Source organism: Chinchilla lanigera, unplaced genomic scaffold (assembly GCF_000276665.1).
Source record: "Chinchilla lanigera isolate Chin_1 unplaced genomic scaffold, ChiLan1.0 scaffold00020, whole genome shotgun sequence".
Lineage (NCBI taxonomy): Eukaryota > Metazoa > Chordata > Mammalia > Rodentia > Chinchillidae > Chinchilla > Chinchilla lanigera.
The window spans coordinates 499,299-512,355 of record NW_004955421.1 but is presented as its reverse complement, the minus strand read 5'-3'; the positions used below and the strand labels follow the sequence as shown (position 1 = coordinate 512,355).

The window sequence follows — 13,057 nt, the reverse complement described above, 5'->3', positions numbered from 1 at the left end:
CCGCCAAGGGCGAGGCTGCCAGGCCCACGACGGCCCACACTCACCATGGCCGAAGAGCGTCGCGCGCGCCCACAGCCCCGAGTCACACGGCGCCGGCGACGCCCGTTGTCCTGGTGACGCCAGCCCGGCGCCCCGCCCCGAGCTCAAGGTGGGCGCGGAGGAGGCCATTGGCGTCCGGGGGCACGTGACCCACAGGGGCGGGGCCCTTTGCACCGCCCTCCCCTCCGCCCCCACGCCGCTCGGGGGCGGGGCCTCCTTCGGGGCAGTCTTCAGCCTGATGTCCCTGCTGCCCCTCACCTGGCAGGTGACCCAGCTGCAGACCCACCCAGCCGAACGAGACCTTCGCAGGTTTTCCTTATTTAATATACACAGTACGCTAGTAACACGTGATTACTGAGGACGTTGTAGATTACCAATAACAAGGATTTTGAAAAACACTTTAAATACCAATGCCTGAGTAGCCACTGCTCCTACTCCAGTTTGCTTCCAAGCTCCCAAAGATATCGTATTCTTAAAAATTGAGGGTAACCACATATAATATTTTGTAATGTACTTTTTCCAATTAAAAATTATTATCCTGAACCAGGTGCAGTGGTGTGCACCTGTACTCTCAGCTACTTGGGAGACTGAGCCAGGAAGATCTTTTGAGCCCAGCAGTTCAAAGCAGCCTGAGCAACATATGGAAACCCTGACTCACAACAAAACAAGACAAAATTATTAAATTTGCAAATCAAGTAAAGAAATAGCATCATATATACATGTATGCATATATCTCTAATGCACTGCATCAGCCAGTAATTCGTCGGCACTGGAGGGCATTTACGATGCATACCATAACATCCTCCCAAAAACCAAAAAACACACATGAGAAACTTGCACTTACTCTGAGGAAGAAAAAAACTCTAAAGAATTTCTAGATCAAGGAATATAAGACCAAATATCATTCCTTTTCTGAAATCCATCTCCATATTGCTTTTTGGAAAAATTTTTCTTACTCTTTCTAGCTGCACTGATTAAAATATCTTTTACAGTTAGTGAAAAACTGAAACTGAAATAAGCAAACAAGTCTTTCCAACTCAACACCTGCAAGGAGAGGCAGTGCTGACTCAGCAGACTCAAAACTAGGTCAGTCCACCCTGTCTCGCGCTGTGACCTTTACCCCCGTCCTCCTGGCTGAAGTGCTGTGGAGGTTTTGCACCACTTCCTGTATACTTTTTCATCTCATTTGTGTAAAATACCAAGAAACACAATTGCTAGGCTGTGTGATAAGAATTTGTTTTGTGTTATAGGAAACTCCCAATCTTCCAAAGTGGCTGTAACAGTTTGCGTTCCCACCAGCAATGAACGAGAGCCCCATTTGCTGTGCATCTTCACCAGCATTTGGTGTTGTGAGTAGTTTGGATTTCAGCCATTCGAATGATCTGTGGTGGTATCTTGTTCTAATTTGCAATTCCCTACTGATATATGGTATTGAGTATTTTTTCATACACTTATTTGCCATCTGTAGGTCTACTTGGGTGATTCAGATCCTTTGTCATTATTTAATTCATACTTGTTTTCTTATTGTTGAGTTCCAAGAGCGTTATGGGTAAAAGGGCTTTATCAGCCATGTTTTGCAGATATATTCTCCCATTTTATGGCTTGCCATTTCCTCTGTTTCATCTGAGACACTGGGAATTAAACCCAAGGAAGCTCTACCACTGAGCTACACGCCCCCAGCTTGCTAGCTTGCTTTCTTCCTCCCTCCCTCCTTTCTTTCTTTCTTTCTTTGGAGACAGGATCCCAATAAGTTACCTCAGCTAAACTTGTACCTGCAATCCTCCTGCCTCAGCCTTCTGAGTCGCTGAGAGTACAGAGGTTTGCTGCTGTTCTTAGCTGTGCCTCATCTTTTCTTTCCATTAAACTGCCTTTATTTTTGCTACTTTTCATTCAACATAAGTTGGGCTTATTTGGCTGTACTTTTTCTAGTTTGTCCTATTTAATTTCAATTATTTTGCTCTTTTACTTAATGTATTAGTGACTACAAATTTCCCTCTAAGTACTGTACATTTTCATAGGTATACTTTGTTTAATTCTAAATTGTTTTACTTCAGTTTTGATTCTGCCTTTAAACCATGATTTTTTTAAAACCATGATTGATTCAAGTCTGCCTTTTAGTTTCCAAAAACATAATTACTTTTTTTGTCATTTGTATGATTTTATTGTACTCTGGTTAGGGAATATAGTCAACAGGAAATAGGGTACCGGTTTTTAAAAAGATGTTGAAGCCAGGCATGATGACACATTTGCTTGGAGACTAGGCAGGAGGATACCAAGTTTTCATTTTTTATTTTTTTGTCTTTTTGAGACAGGGTCTTGCTATGCAGTTCAGACTGGCCTTAAGCTCACTTTGTAGCCCAGACTGGCTTCAAACTCACAGTGATCCTCCTGCCTCAGCCTCCCAAGTGCTGGGCTTACAGGCATGTGCCACCATGCCCGGCTCTTTTTACTCTTTATTAATAATACTTGCCGGATATCTTTTCTTAGTATTGATCTGGTATATATCTCTCTATCCTGTTTTAAGTTTTTCTGTGTTTTGTTTTAGCTGTGTCCTTTGGAAAGTTGTTTTCAGATGATTGATGGATCAATCAACAGATTGTTTTAAACATATATACATTATAGGTAGATACCTTGTCTTCAAATAGACATAGTTACTCTGTCAATAAAGAGAAATTTTTAATATATATGCAATATATACAAAAAACATTGTATACATGACACATTGTGTCTTTTTTTTTTTTTTTTGAGATGAGGACTCTATATAGCCTAGGCTGGCCTTGAATACTCTATCCTCTGTCCTCCAAGTGCTGGGATTATAGGCATGTGCCACCTCACCTATGTCTAATTTTAGTATGACATGCCCTGTCTTTGAATACATAGTTTAACTCTGTCTACATCTATATAAATGCTTTTGTCTTTGAGCTTATTTCTCCAAATTTATCCTATAGCTTCCATGTACTATATTTAGGGTTTTTGTTTGTGAGACGGGGCCTTGCTGTGTAGTTCAGTTCAGGCTGGCCTTGAATTCACTGTGTAGCCCTGGCTGGCTTTGCACTCATGGTAATCCACCTGTCTCAGCCTTCCAGCTGCTAGGACTACAGGTGTGCTTTTGTGTGTTTCTTGGTGAGTGGCTGATGTAGCTGTGCCCCGCAGAGAAGCACTGCATCCATACACTTACCCCCAGGCCTGGGGATTTAGCTCAGCGGCACAGCGCCTGCCTGGCAAGCACAACATTGTGAGTTCAATTCCCAGTACCGGAAAAAAACAAAAAACAAAAAAACATACACTTACCCCCGAGCCAGCTCTGTTCCTGTGGATTCCATGCCTTGTCCCTGGCACCCACCAGCTCCAAAGCAGTTCTGTGTTTCTGTTTCCCCTTACCACAAGCAGCAGAGGTGCTAACAAACCGATCAAACTGATCACTGACAAGGTCAAAGCCCAGGAGAAAAGGTAAGCCTGGAGGATCAGCAGAGCCAGGGAGAAATTACAAAATTATGAACCTTGTCAGCCATGCCAGCCTCAAGAAAAGCCCACAGCCTACAAAAACAGTATAGGGTTTTACTCCAATAGCAACTCCTTCACTGCAGGCTAGAGCTGGAGCAGAAACCCAGTGTAGTGCTCACTCATTGCCAGGGTGTTAAATAAGGAGCTGTGTTAGGAAAGCAGTAATTACTTAATTCTGAGCCACAGAACAACTCCATTTCAGCGTTTAGTGTCTTATCCTACACTGCTGGTAACTGAGAAAGAGATAGCTACAAGAGACTGCCAGAGACTGCAAGCTAGACTCAGACCCCCTGAGAAGTTTAAGCTAACTCTGGGAAGGACATGGTTTCCATGCTGAGAAGCTAGGCCCTGGTGAGTGTGTGTTTCAGAGGCAGCAGGATATGATTGCTTTCTCCATCTACCGATATGAGCAATGCAATGCCCTGGCTTTGACAGTTGCCACAGTCTGGGGTGTATGGACAAAGAGGACTTGGGGCTCAGAGGATACCTCATAACCCCCTATAAAGATAAGCAGAGAAAATTGTGACTCCCTGAATTTTAAGACTGTAGATCCTAGAAAGAAACTACTCACTCAAAAATATGGAGAAAACTGAGGATGGTGAATCATGCCTGTGATCCCAGCACTCAGGAGGCTGAGGCAGGAGGACTGCTTGCAAGCTCAAGGCTAGCCTGGACTACATAGTGAGTTCAAGGCCAGCCTGGAATGTATAACAACAAAAAAAAAGAATTTTTATTGCCTCAATTTTTTTCTGTCTTTTATTTGGGGGGAGCTTGTTTCTTCCCTACTGTTTGACTGAACAAGTTATTTGTCTGATTTTTCTATCTTCTGTTTGAAAGATTTACATGTTCTATTTCTGAACTTTGAATAACTGCAATTTGTCATTCTATTCAGGGTGTCAAGTCCCGAGAACAAGGTACCTGCGGATAAATATAAAAGTAAGAAAAAAAGAAAACCAAGAGAGGCAAAATTCTGGGATCAGGGGGCTTACAGCCTCTCAGACTGCAGCCCCAATTACCAATTTCAGTAACTCTTTATTCAGAAAGAAGAAAAGAAGCGGCAGTGCAAATGGGAGGATCTCAACAATTTTAGCAAGGACAATAAATAAGACTTGACGACTTAGCCATCATGTTATCATTCCTTAGGGGATATCTCATCAAATCATTTAGTGTTGACCCCAGGGCGTTCAGTACTTTTGCTAGACTTCCTCCAGAACCCAACAATCATGGTTTGGTCAGGCCTGAGGCAGTATAGAAAAGAGTAACTAAAGAATGTCCTTCTCCACATTTCCCCCTTTTTGTTTTGCTGTGATCCTCTGTGGCATCAGCGAGAAGGCTGCCAATTGTCTTTCCCTTTCTCTGGGCATTTTCTGGATGAACTTCACTGGACTAAGAGGATCAGGCAAAATACAAGTATAATACCATGTAAAATGACAGTAGAAACTTGGAAAAATAAGAATATAGTCCAAAGTCCATAACAGTGGTCAACTATCAGTCTACCTCTTGTGATTACACTTTTCTGCTGGATGTCTAAGACGAAGTTAAAGTGAGACTTGTATAAATAAAAATTTAACCTTTTACTATCAGGGTCAGTTAGGTCTCCTCAGGAATCTTCTTGGAAGATAGTGCAGCATCTCTTCATCTTCTGTCAGTGTCAGCCATCTGGATGAGTCATGGCCATTGCTTGACCAAGGTGCTTTCTGTGAAAGCCTGAGAGATTTTTTTCTCTCCTGGTGACTCTCCTTAGGCACACTATATGTCGCAGAATCACTTTCCTCTGTGGTCCCATAATCTCCTTGATCAGAATATCAGGGACTCATCTGAGTTATAAGACATCACAGCAGAGGCTCTCTTGTTTCCTGAGTAAAGACTGACCTCAGAGGGCATAGCCAAAATATTGGCTGTTCTCTAGCCCAATATCTCTCTCTAATTTTTGGTCTCCAAACCTCAGTTGTTAAACATCCAGCAGAGAAGATCAATGACATAACGTTGTAAGGGAGGCAGCAAGCTTAATATTACAATTTGATCTGAATAGCAAACACCTTAGAACATAAAAATGGAACTATTATTTTTTAACAACCATGGATATAATAATATTTAAATCCTCCTAGAATGTTAACAGAAAATAGTTACATATTTTTACACAGAAATATAGAAATCAAAACCGTACTACATTGCTACATGACAATCACAATGACATTTTGTAACATACTTAAATTTTCATATTGACATAACATGACGTTTATAACCAATTATCTCTATCTAATACATAAAAACCTTTAATCTAATTTGTTGTCCTTAATGGGATATGTATCACAAGTTTTTGTTAAAGGTAGAGGTCTTAACCTGAAGGAAAGTCTTATCACAATAAACAATGTTTGTTTTACATTTTAGAAGACCTGTAGATCCAGTATCATGAATACATTTAATACACCAGGAGATTAACACTAATGAATTACCATACACATGTGAAAACCTTTGTTAAAATTTAGTTTTGTACCAAAAGCATCATTTATGAGATGCTGTAATTTTTACTGAAAAACTTTCTTTTGACCAAATGATCCAAATATTGGGGTGTCTCCCAAGAGACTATGGAGATCACTGGAGGCTCCTTATTAATGAATAAAGGTTGGCCACTCCTCTATTCACCGATTGGAGTCCTACCCAATAATTTCTCCTCCTAAGGACTGTAGTTAAATGTCTTAATTTCAGTATCATAAAAACCAGCTTGGGGGCTGGGGATTTAGCTCAGTGGCAAAAGCGCCTGCCTGGCAAGCGCAAGGTCGTGAGTTCAGTTCCCGGTACCGGAGAAAAACCAAAAAAAAAAAAAAAAAATTTAAAAAAAAAAAAACCAGCTGGTAACTCAGATGAAAGCATGCTTTTAAATCTATAACCCAATTATATTATGAACAAATGATAAAAGAAAAATTGTCGAGCTCAAAATAAAGGGGAACAGCTGTTCACTGAATGACAAACACACAAATGAGTACACAGAACAAACATCTATATAGAATCAGAGTGCACTCAAATATATTTTTTACCAAATTCAATTATAGTAACTAACGTAATTTTAGAAATTTATAATTTAAATAGACTAGTCAGATTTTGTTGTCAATTAGCAGAGATCTCTTAATAAATTTTTGGAAGGAATAGAATCTTTTATCTACAAAAACAGGTACATTTTGTATTTTATCCTCTTAATACTGGTGACTTTCTGTTGTTATTAATGTTCTCCATGTGTCATATGGACCAGGAAGCCATCTAGATTCATTAGCATAAATTGGTGCAGGCATATATGCCCAATTCTGTAGAGTTAGTGTCTACCGTAGTGGCTATTATAGCCAACATGGCTAGAAACATATTACCAGCAGTAAAGTCTTGTCCAGTAGAGTCCAACAGCTTCTCAGCATCATGGGTTAATTTCTTAAGTTGTTCCCAGGTTGAGGGTTGTGCTTTCTGAGTGTTCTTGGTTGGTGTCTGGGGATAGTGCTGTAGTGACATCACTCTCATTTCTTCCACCCAAGGATTCAGATCTGACTCTTTTGTGGCTCATGTCGAGGTTTAATTCTTCTAGCAGGTAACCATACTTTTTCTTCTGAATCTGTAATGACACAAGCAAATCCTCTCCCCCAAGTTTGAACAATACCTCTTTCCCATTTTCCAGTGTGAATATCTTTCCAAAAGATAGGTTGCCCTATCAGTTCTGGTGGCCCCTTAATAATGGTGGCCCAAACTTTTTCTGCTGCTGAGGTAGATGAATCTTTAATAATATCCAAAAAATTTTAAGTGAATAGGGCTTTATGTAATAGTTGGCATGGTGAACTTCTGTCATTGTTCCAACACCAGAGAAAACTGCAGGCACCTTCATGGTAGGCCAAAGTTTAGGCCAGTGTTGGAGGAAATTATAGTCACATCTGCTCCTGTGTCTACCAATCCCATAAAAATTTTTCCATCTATTTTCAGCTGTAACTCAGGTCTTTTGTCTTCTATGCAAGTTTGTCAAAAAATCTTTTTTCCAGTGCTTCCAAAACCCCCTACATGCTCTATGGGAGCAGCACAGCTTTTTATATATGGAAGAATCAATAACTGGGCTATCTGCTCTCCTGCTTCAATTTGATATGGTAAGGTCTGCATCATAAGCTGAATCTGATCTTTACAGTCAAAGTCTATCACTCCTATTTGTACTATTATCCCTTTAGAAGTCAAACTACTTCTTCCCACAAGCAAACCAACAGACCCCTCTGGTAGAGGCCCATAAATCCCAGTTGTAAGCTTTTGAATTCCTAAATCAGGGGATAACATAACATTCTCCAGGGAGGGGATATCTAGTGCTGAGCTACCTCTGGTGGCAGCAAAGAGATCACTGACTCTACTTGGGCATGGTGGTAGCCGTTGCTGACTGGAAATATCTAGTAACTCCCCATATTGTTTGTCCTTGGGCCCCAGGCTGGGCCCAAGCTGAAGTTTCCCGACCATGGTGTCAGAGGAGTGCCATTTTTGTGATATTTTAATTGATACCGACTAGCCCAATGCTGTCCTTTCTGACACCTAGGACAGACCTTAGCAGGCAGAGGATCCTCTGAAGCATTAGCCTTTTGTTCTATCTGGTTCTCCATTCTTTGTTTTCCTAATCTACATTCCTTTTTCATATGCCCTATTTTACCGCACCCAAAGCATTTAACATTCTTTTGGGAATAAGGGCTGTTTCCCTTTAAAGCAGCTACAAGCAACCCTGCTTTAAAAGTTTCTGATTCTATATCCTGACAAGCTTTTATATACTCATCTAAAGTAGCATCCTGAAATTTCAGTGGCTTTTTTTTTTTTTTTTTTTTTTTTTTTTTTTTTTTTTCTCCGGTACCGGGAACTGAACTCACGACCTTGCACTTGCCAGGCAGGCAATTTCAGTGGCTTTAAAACTTTTTTGCATGTGAGAGCCATTTGGAAGCTGGAAACCAGAAGGACCTTGCACAATACCTGGGGAGACCCTCTGCAAGCCATTTCTCCCCTGACAGTACAGGCTGTGGTGGAGGAATGCATGGTGCTCTGGAGAGGTCTGCACTGAGATTCCTGCTGCCTGTGCTGATGGTTGGGGAGAGGACACTAAGTGATTGCAGGAGAGAGGCTGGACAAAAAAAGTTACAAAAAATGGCTTTTACCCCAGATGGCTCACTTGAGATGTTAGTAAGAATTGCCGCCTCAGTATTCTATAGCCGTGATGAGGAGGAGGCCAAGGAGAGAAAACAAAGAGACTGAGAAAAAGCAGCTGCCTTTGCTGCAGCACTAAGAGAAACAGACCCTAAGTCTGATTCTCAGGGCCCCAAGAAGAACTCAACGACTGCGTTCATCTGCAACGACTGCATTCATCTGCTACCACTGTTAAAAGCCAGGCCACCTCAGGAGGAACTGCCCTAAGAAGTGCCTGTTATGTATTTCCAAATTATAAAATAATTTCCCCAGTATGATGCATTTTTCCTCCAGAGAAGATCTGCATTTATTTTGGTGGGCTTTTTTTGTACCCTTATTACTAATGTGGAGCATTGAGATTCCAACAAAACAGGGGAATTTTAATCAGGGAATACCTGTTCTTGGTTGAACCTTGTCATTTTCCTGGACCTTTAACCTGACAAGGCCATCAAAAGAACAATTCATTTTCACATCTTCTCAAAAATACCCTCTAAATGAAAAAGTAATTCTAGGGGGGAAAAAAGATCTTAAACACTAAGATCATCTCTCTGAGCCTCTTCCTTTTGTTGAATTCTAGCTCAGTAATTATTCACTATGTTTCTTCTCATCCCCCTCCTCCTCCTTCCTCTTCCCTGCCTTCTTCAGTGCTAAGGATTATGCTGTTATGCCAGTAAGTACACATATTCACATTCTGAAGTTTTCCTCATCTTCAAAGGTCTTATCTAATTTTTTTTGCAGTGCTAAGTTCAGAAATTAAGGCCTTACACATGTTAGGCAAGTGTTCTAACACTAAGCTACATCCCCAGTCTTGTGAATTGTCTAATTTATTACACAATTAGTGGATGTAGAAATTCCCCTAAGTTTTTTCAATTACTTTCTTACATATATGAATATAGATATAGACAGAGATAAATGTAGACAGATAAGTAGATACTAGACAGTCCTTTCTGAAGGGTATTTCGTTTCTTATTTAAGCAGTATCACAATATACACCACATATTTCTTAACAATGTATCTTCAGGGTCTAAATCTGAACATATAAATCTACTTCATTCTTTTAAAAATTATACTCAGTAAACTCATAAAGGGGGATAACTGGCCGGGTAAGGATTTATCTTTGATAAGACTGGTGATAAAAGGGTACTTTGGCCTTTATATAACTTTTTTTACAAGGTGAATGGATTCATTTTGACTTGTGTAATTAAAAAAAAGAGCAAGGAGTCAGAGTTATACAGATAAAAAAAGGCATGTTGGAGTAAGAGCAGAAGACTTTTGGAGAAGAGAGCATGTTGCCAGGCAATTTCTTTGCCATTTGAGAATTAATTTTAATACACTGTCTTCATAGTTGTTTTCCCCCTACATCATTTCAAGCAATCCTACCACCCTTTGGGGGGGTATAGTTCTGCCCCTTCATGTTCCCTCAATATGTCCATCAGTATCACCACCTACTCAATCCATACAGTGCCCGCTGTTCACGGGAAGAAGAGTCTTTTCCACTGAAAACTGAGTCATTCTTTCCACCCTTTTCTCACTTTTGCTTCTGTAGACACACATCACACATTCTTGTGGAATGTGGAGAAGCCAAAGTTACAGTTTGTTTATTTTATCATGTGAATGAAGATAAAGTTCCTTAAAAGCCAAGTCCAAATAGCTACAAAGCAATCCTTTTATTTGTTCATTTATTCTCACACAGACTATTTGGCAAGGCCATTTTAAAAGTCAGTAGACAGGAAAATATGCTGTCTTAAAATACAATATAATGAAAACCAGTGGGTTTCTAATCATTCTTCTAAGGCTAATCCTACCCTTTCCAATAAATTAATGCAAGCTTGGCTACCTTTAATGGATGGCATGAAAAGTAAACAGGGACTGAGATGGCAAATGGCGTGCCTAGTATTTTTGAGAGGTAGATCATGTAAGTCTTCCCAGAGCAGTGATGCCCTTTTGTGGGGTTTAATCAGGCATTAATTCCATGCCTGGTGGGGTCCTCAGTGGCTATACTTCTTAATACTTCCCAGGTATTCTGACTTCCCTCTCTGGACTTCAACCTAGTTTCCACCCTAGACATTGGCTATCAACCTCCTCTAACACATGTCCCCCCCGCCACACACATACCCCATATTGGAGTGAAACCCAGGGCCTCTGTGTACTGTACCACCAAGTCCTCCCATCCCAACCTAACCGTCTCAAAATTGAATGCTCCTTGAGACAATTTCTCAGCTTCTTGTTCCCTACATCCTCAGCCTTTATTTATTTTTTATTTTTTAATTTGAGAGGGGACTATGTTGCCCAGTCTGGCCTCAAATTTATAATCTTCCTGCTTCAGCCTACCAGTAGCTGGGATTGTAGATGTGCCCTACTGTGCCTGGCTCCAGTACTTGTTTGGTGTATGCATGGGTGGATAAGAGCTAAATCTGCTTACTGTCACCATGCTTTTTGATGACAACCCCATTTGTTTCTTCATTCAGCACTCTGGTACCAACTAGAAAGGAGGAACACCAAATCTCTGCCTCCCTTTCCCCATTACCTATCTGGGTCCAAGTCAATTCTAGGTAACTATCTAGAAATTTGTCATAGATTGAATATGTATCTATAGATATGTGTACCCTATTCTTTATAGATGACATGACCAACTCAGCAGTGAGTGTTTTTTTATACATGTGTGTCCAATTTATTTCACTTTAAAGTATAGTCTCCAGGTGCATTCATATACTTAAAAATGTCTCAAGTTTATCCTTTATGGCAGAGTAGTACTCCTTTGTATATAAAAAACACATTTTGAGTGAGTGGTTTTAGCCTCCTAAAAAGAAAAATATTTTACAGTTTGACAGTAACCTGAGGTTCCAAATGAATACAGATGTTTAAAGTACATGAGCTGATGTGTTGAATAAGAGTGACACATGGATTGTAATAAAAGTAGAAGTTTATCTCCCACTGTTCCATTATTTAATGATACAATTGTCTCTGTCTCCCAACCTCCAACAGATCCTGGTTTTTCTCCACTTTAAGATAGTGATTATATGTGTGTTTTAAGCTATAGGCGCAGTTTTGTTCAGAAAATGGCATAAGACACATAATAAATCAAACTTCACAACTTTGCTTGGCATTTTCTCTTCTCTACTGGTTTGGAGTCCTGTGTTCCTTGTAGATACAGCTCTGTTATGGGATCGTTTGCATCGCTGTTCTTGGCCTTGCATGGTGGCATAAAACTCTCTAAGACTCACTCTCTCTCTCTCTCTCTCTCTCTCTCTCTCTCTCTCTCTCTCTTTCTCTTTCTCTTTCTCTTTCTCTTTCTCTTTCTCTTTCTCTTTCTCTTTCTCTTTCTCTTTCTCTTTCTCTTTCTCTCCTTTGCCCGCTCTCTTTCTCTGTCTCTGTCTCTCATCTCGTCTGACAAATTTTGGGAGTATGGCAATGGACACTCCAGCATGGCCAACAGGGGGCAGTCTAATCCCAGGAAATGGTCATGCATGAGGAAAGCAGCCTTCCTTTTCAAACACAATAATGAAATCTTAGAAATCATTTCTCATTGTCGGGCATGGTGGTGCACGCCTGTAATCCCAGCACTCAGGAAGCTGAGGCAGGAGGATCGCTGTGAGTTTGAGACCAGCCTGGGCTACAAAGTGAGCTCAAGGCCAGCCTGAACTGCATAGCAGGACCCTGTCTGAATAAGAAAAAAAAGAAATCATTTCTCCATGTGATAGTTAATCTTGGCTCTCATTTGATTGGCTTGAGAGAAGGTAGAAGATTAATAAAATATACTTCTGTGTGTGTGTCTGGGGCATGACCTTGGAGACGATATCTTGTCCCTGGCCCTTCCTCTCTGGCTCTTCCCCTATTCTCCGCTTCCTGGCTGCCATAAGTTGAGCAGCTTTCTTCCTCCATGCCCTTCCATGGTGAGTTTTTCCTGCCTTTGGTGCCAACTACCCACAGCTTGAAACCTTTCAAATCATGAGAAAAAAAGAAACCATTTCCCCCTTTAAGTTGTTATATCAGGCATTTTGCCCCAGCAATGAAAAGCCAATTAATACATTCTGTTTTCTAGGCTTTACTAAACAAGAAATGGAGGGCAAAGAAACAATTAACCCAACAATAAACTGAAGATAACAGTATAATCCAATTTTATGAAGACCAGTCTTGGGCCCTCTGTCACCTTATCCCAAAGTAAGTAGAAAAATACCTGTGCCAGGGCTGGAGATGCATATCAGTAGTAGCATGCTGCCTAACACACACCTAGGTCCTGGGTTCCATTCTCAGTACCACAAAAGAAAGAAGGAAGACTGGCAAGTGCAAGGTTGTGAGTTCAATCGCTGCTGCTGAAAAAAAAAAAAAAAAA

The 13,057-nt window shown here is 40.6% G+C and overlaps 1 protein-coding gene across 4 annotated transcripts in view; it reads right to left on the bottom strand.

The window, feature by feature from the left end:
- The window catches only part of Fbxl2 (F-box and leucine-rich repeat protein 2), a 105,328-nt gene extending 105,169 nt beyond the window's left edge, over positions 1–159 (bottom strand). For all 4 annotated transcript variants that reach the window (XM_005383637.1, XM_013513726.1, XM_005383638.2 and 1 more), the window contains exon 1: positions 45–159. In XM_005383637.1, the coding sequence (XP_005383694.1) occupies positions 45–47 (3 nt within the window). In that variant the 5' untranslated portion in view covers positions 48–159. The remainder of the gene's footprint in view (positions 1–44) is intronic.
- Positions 160–13,057: the final 12,898 nt, after the last annotated feature.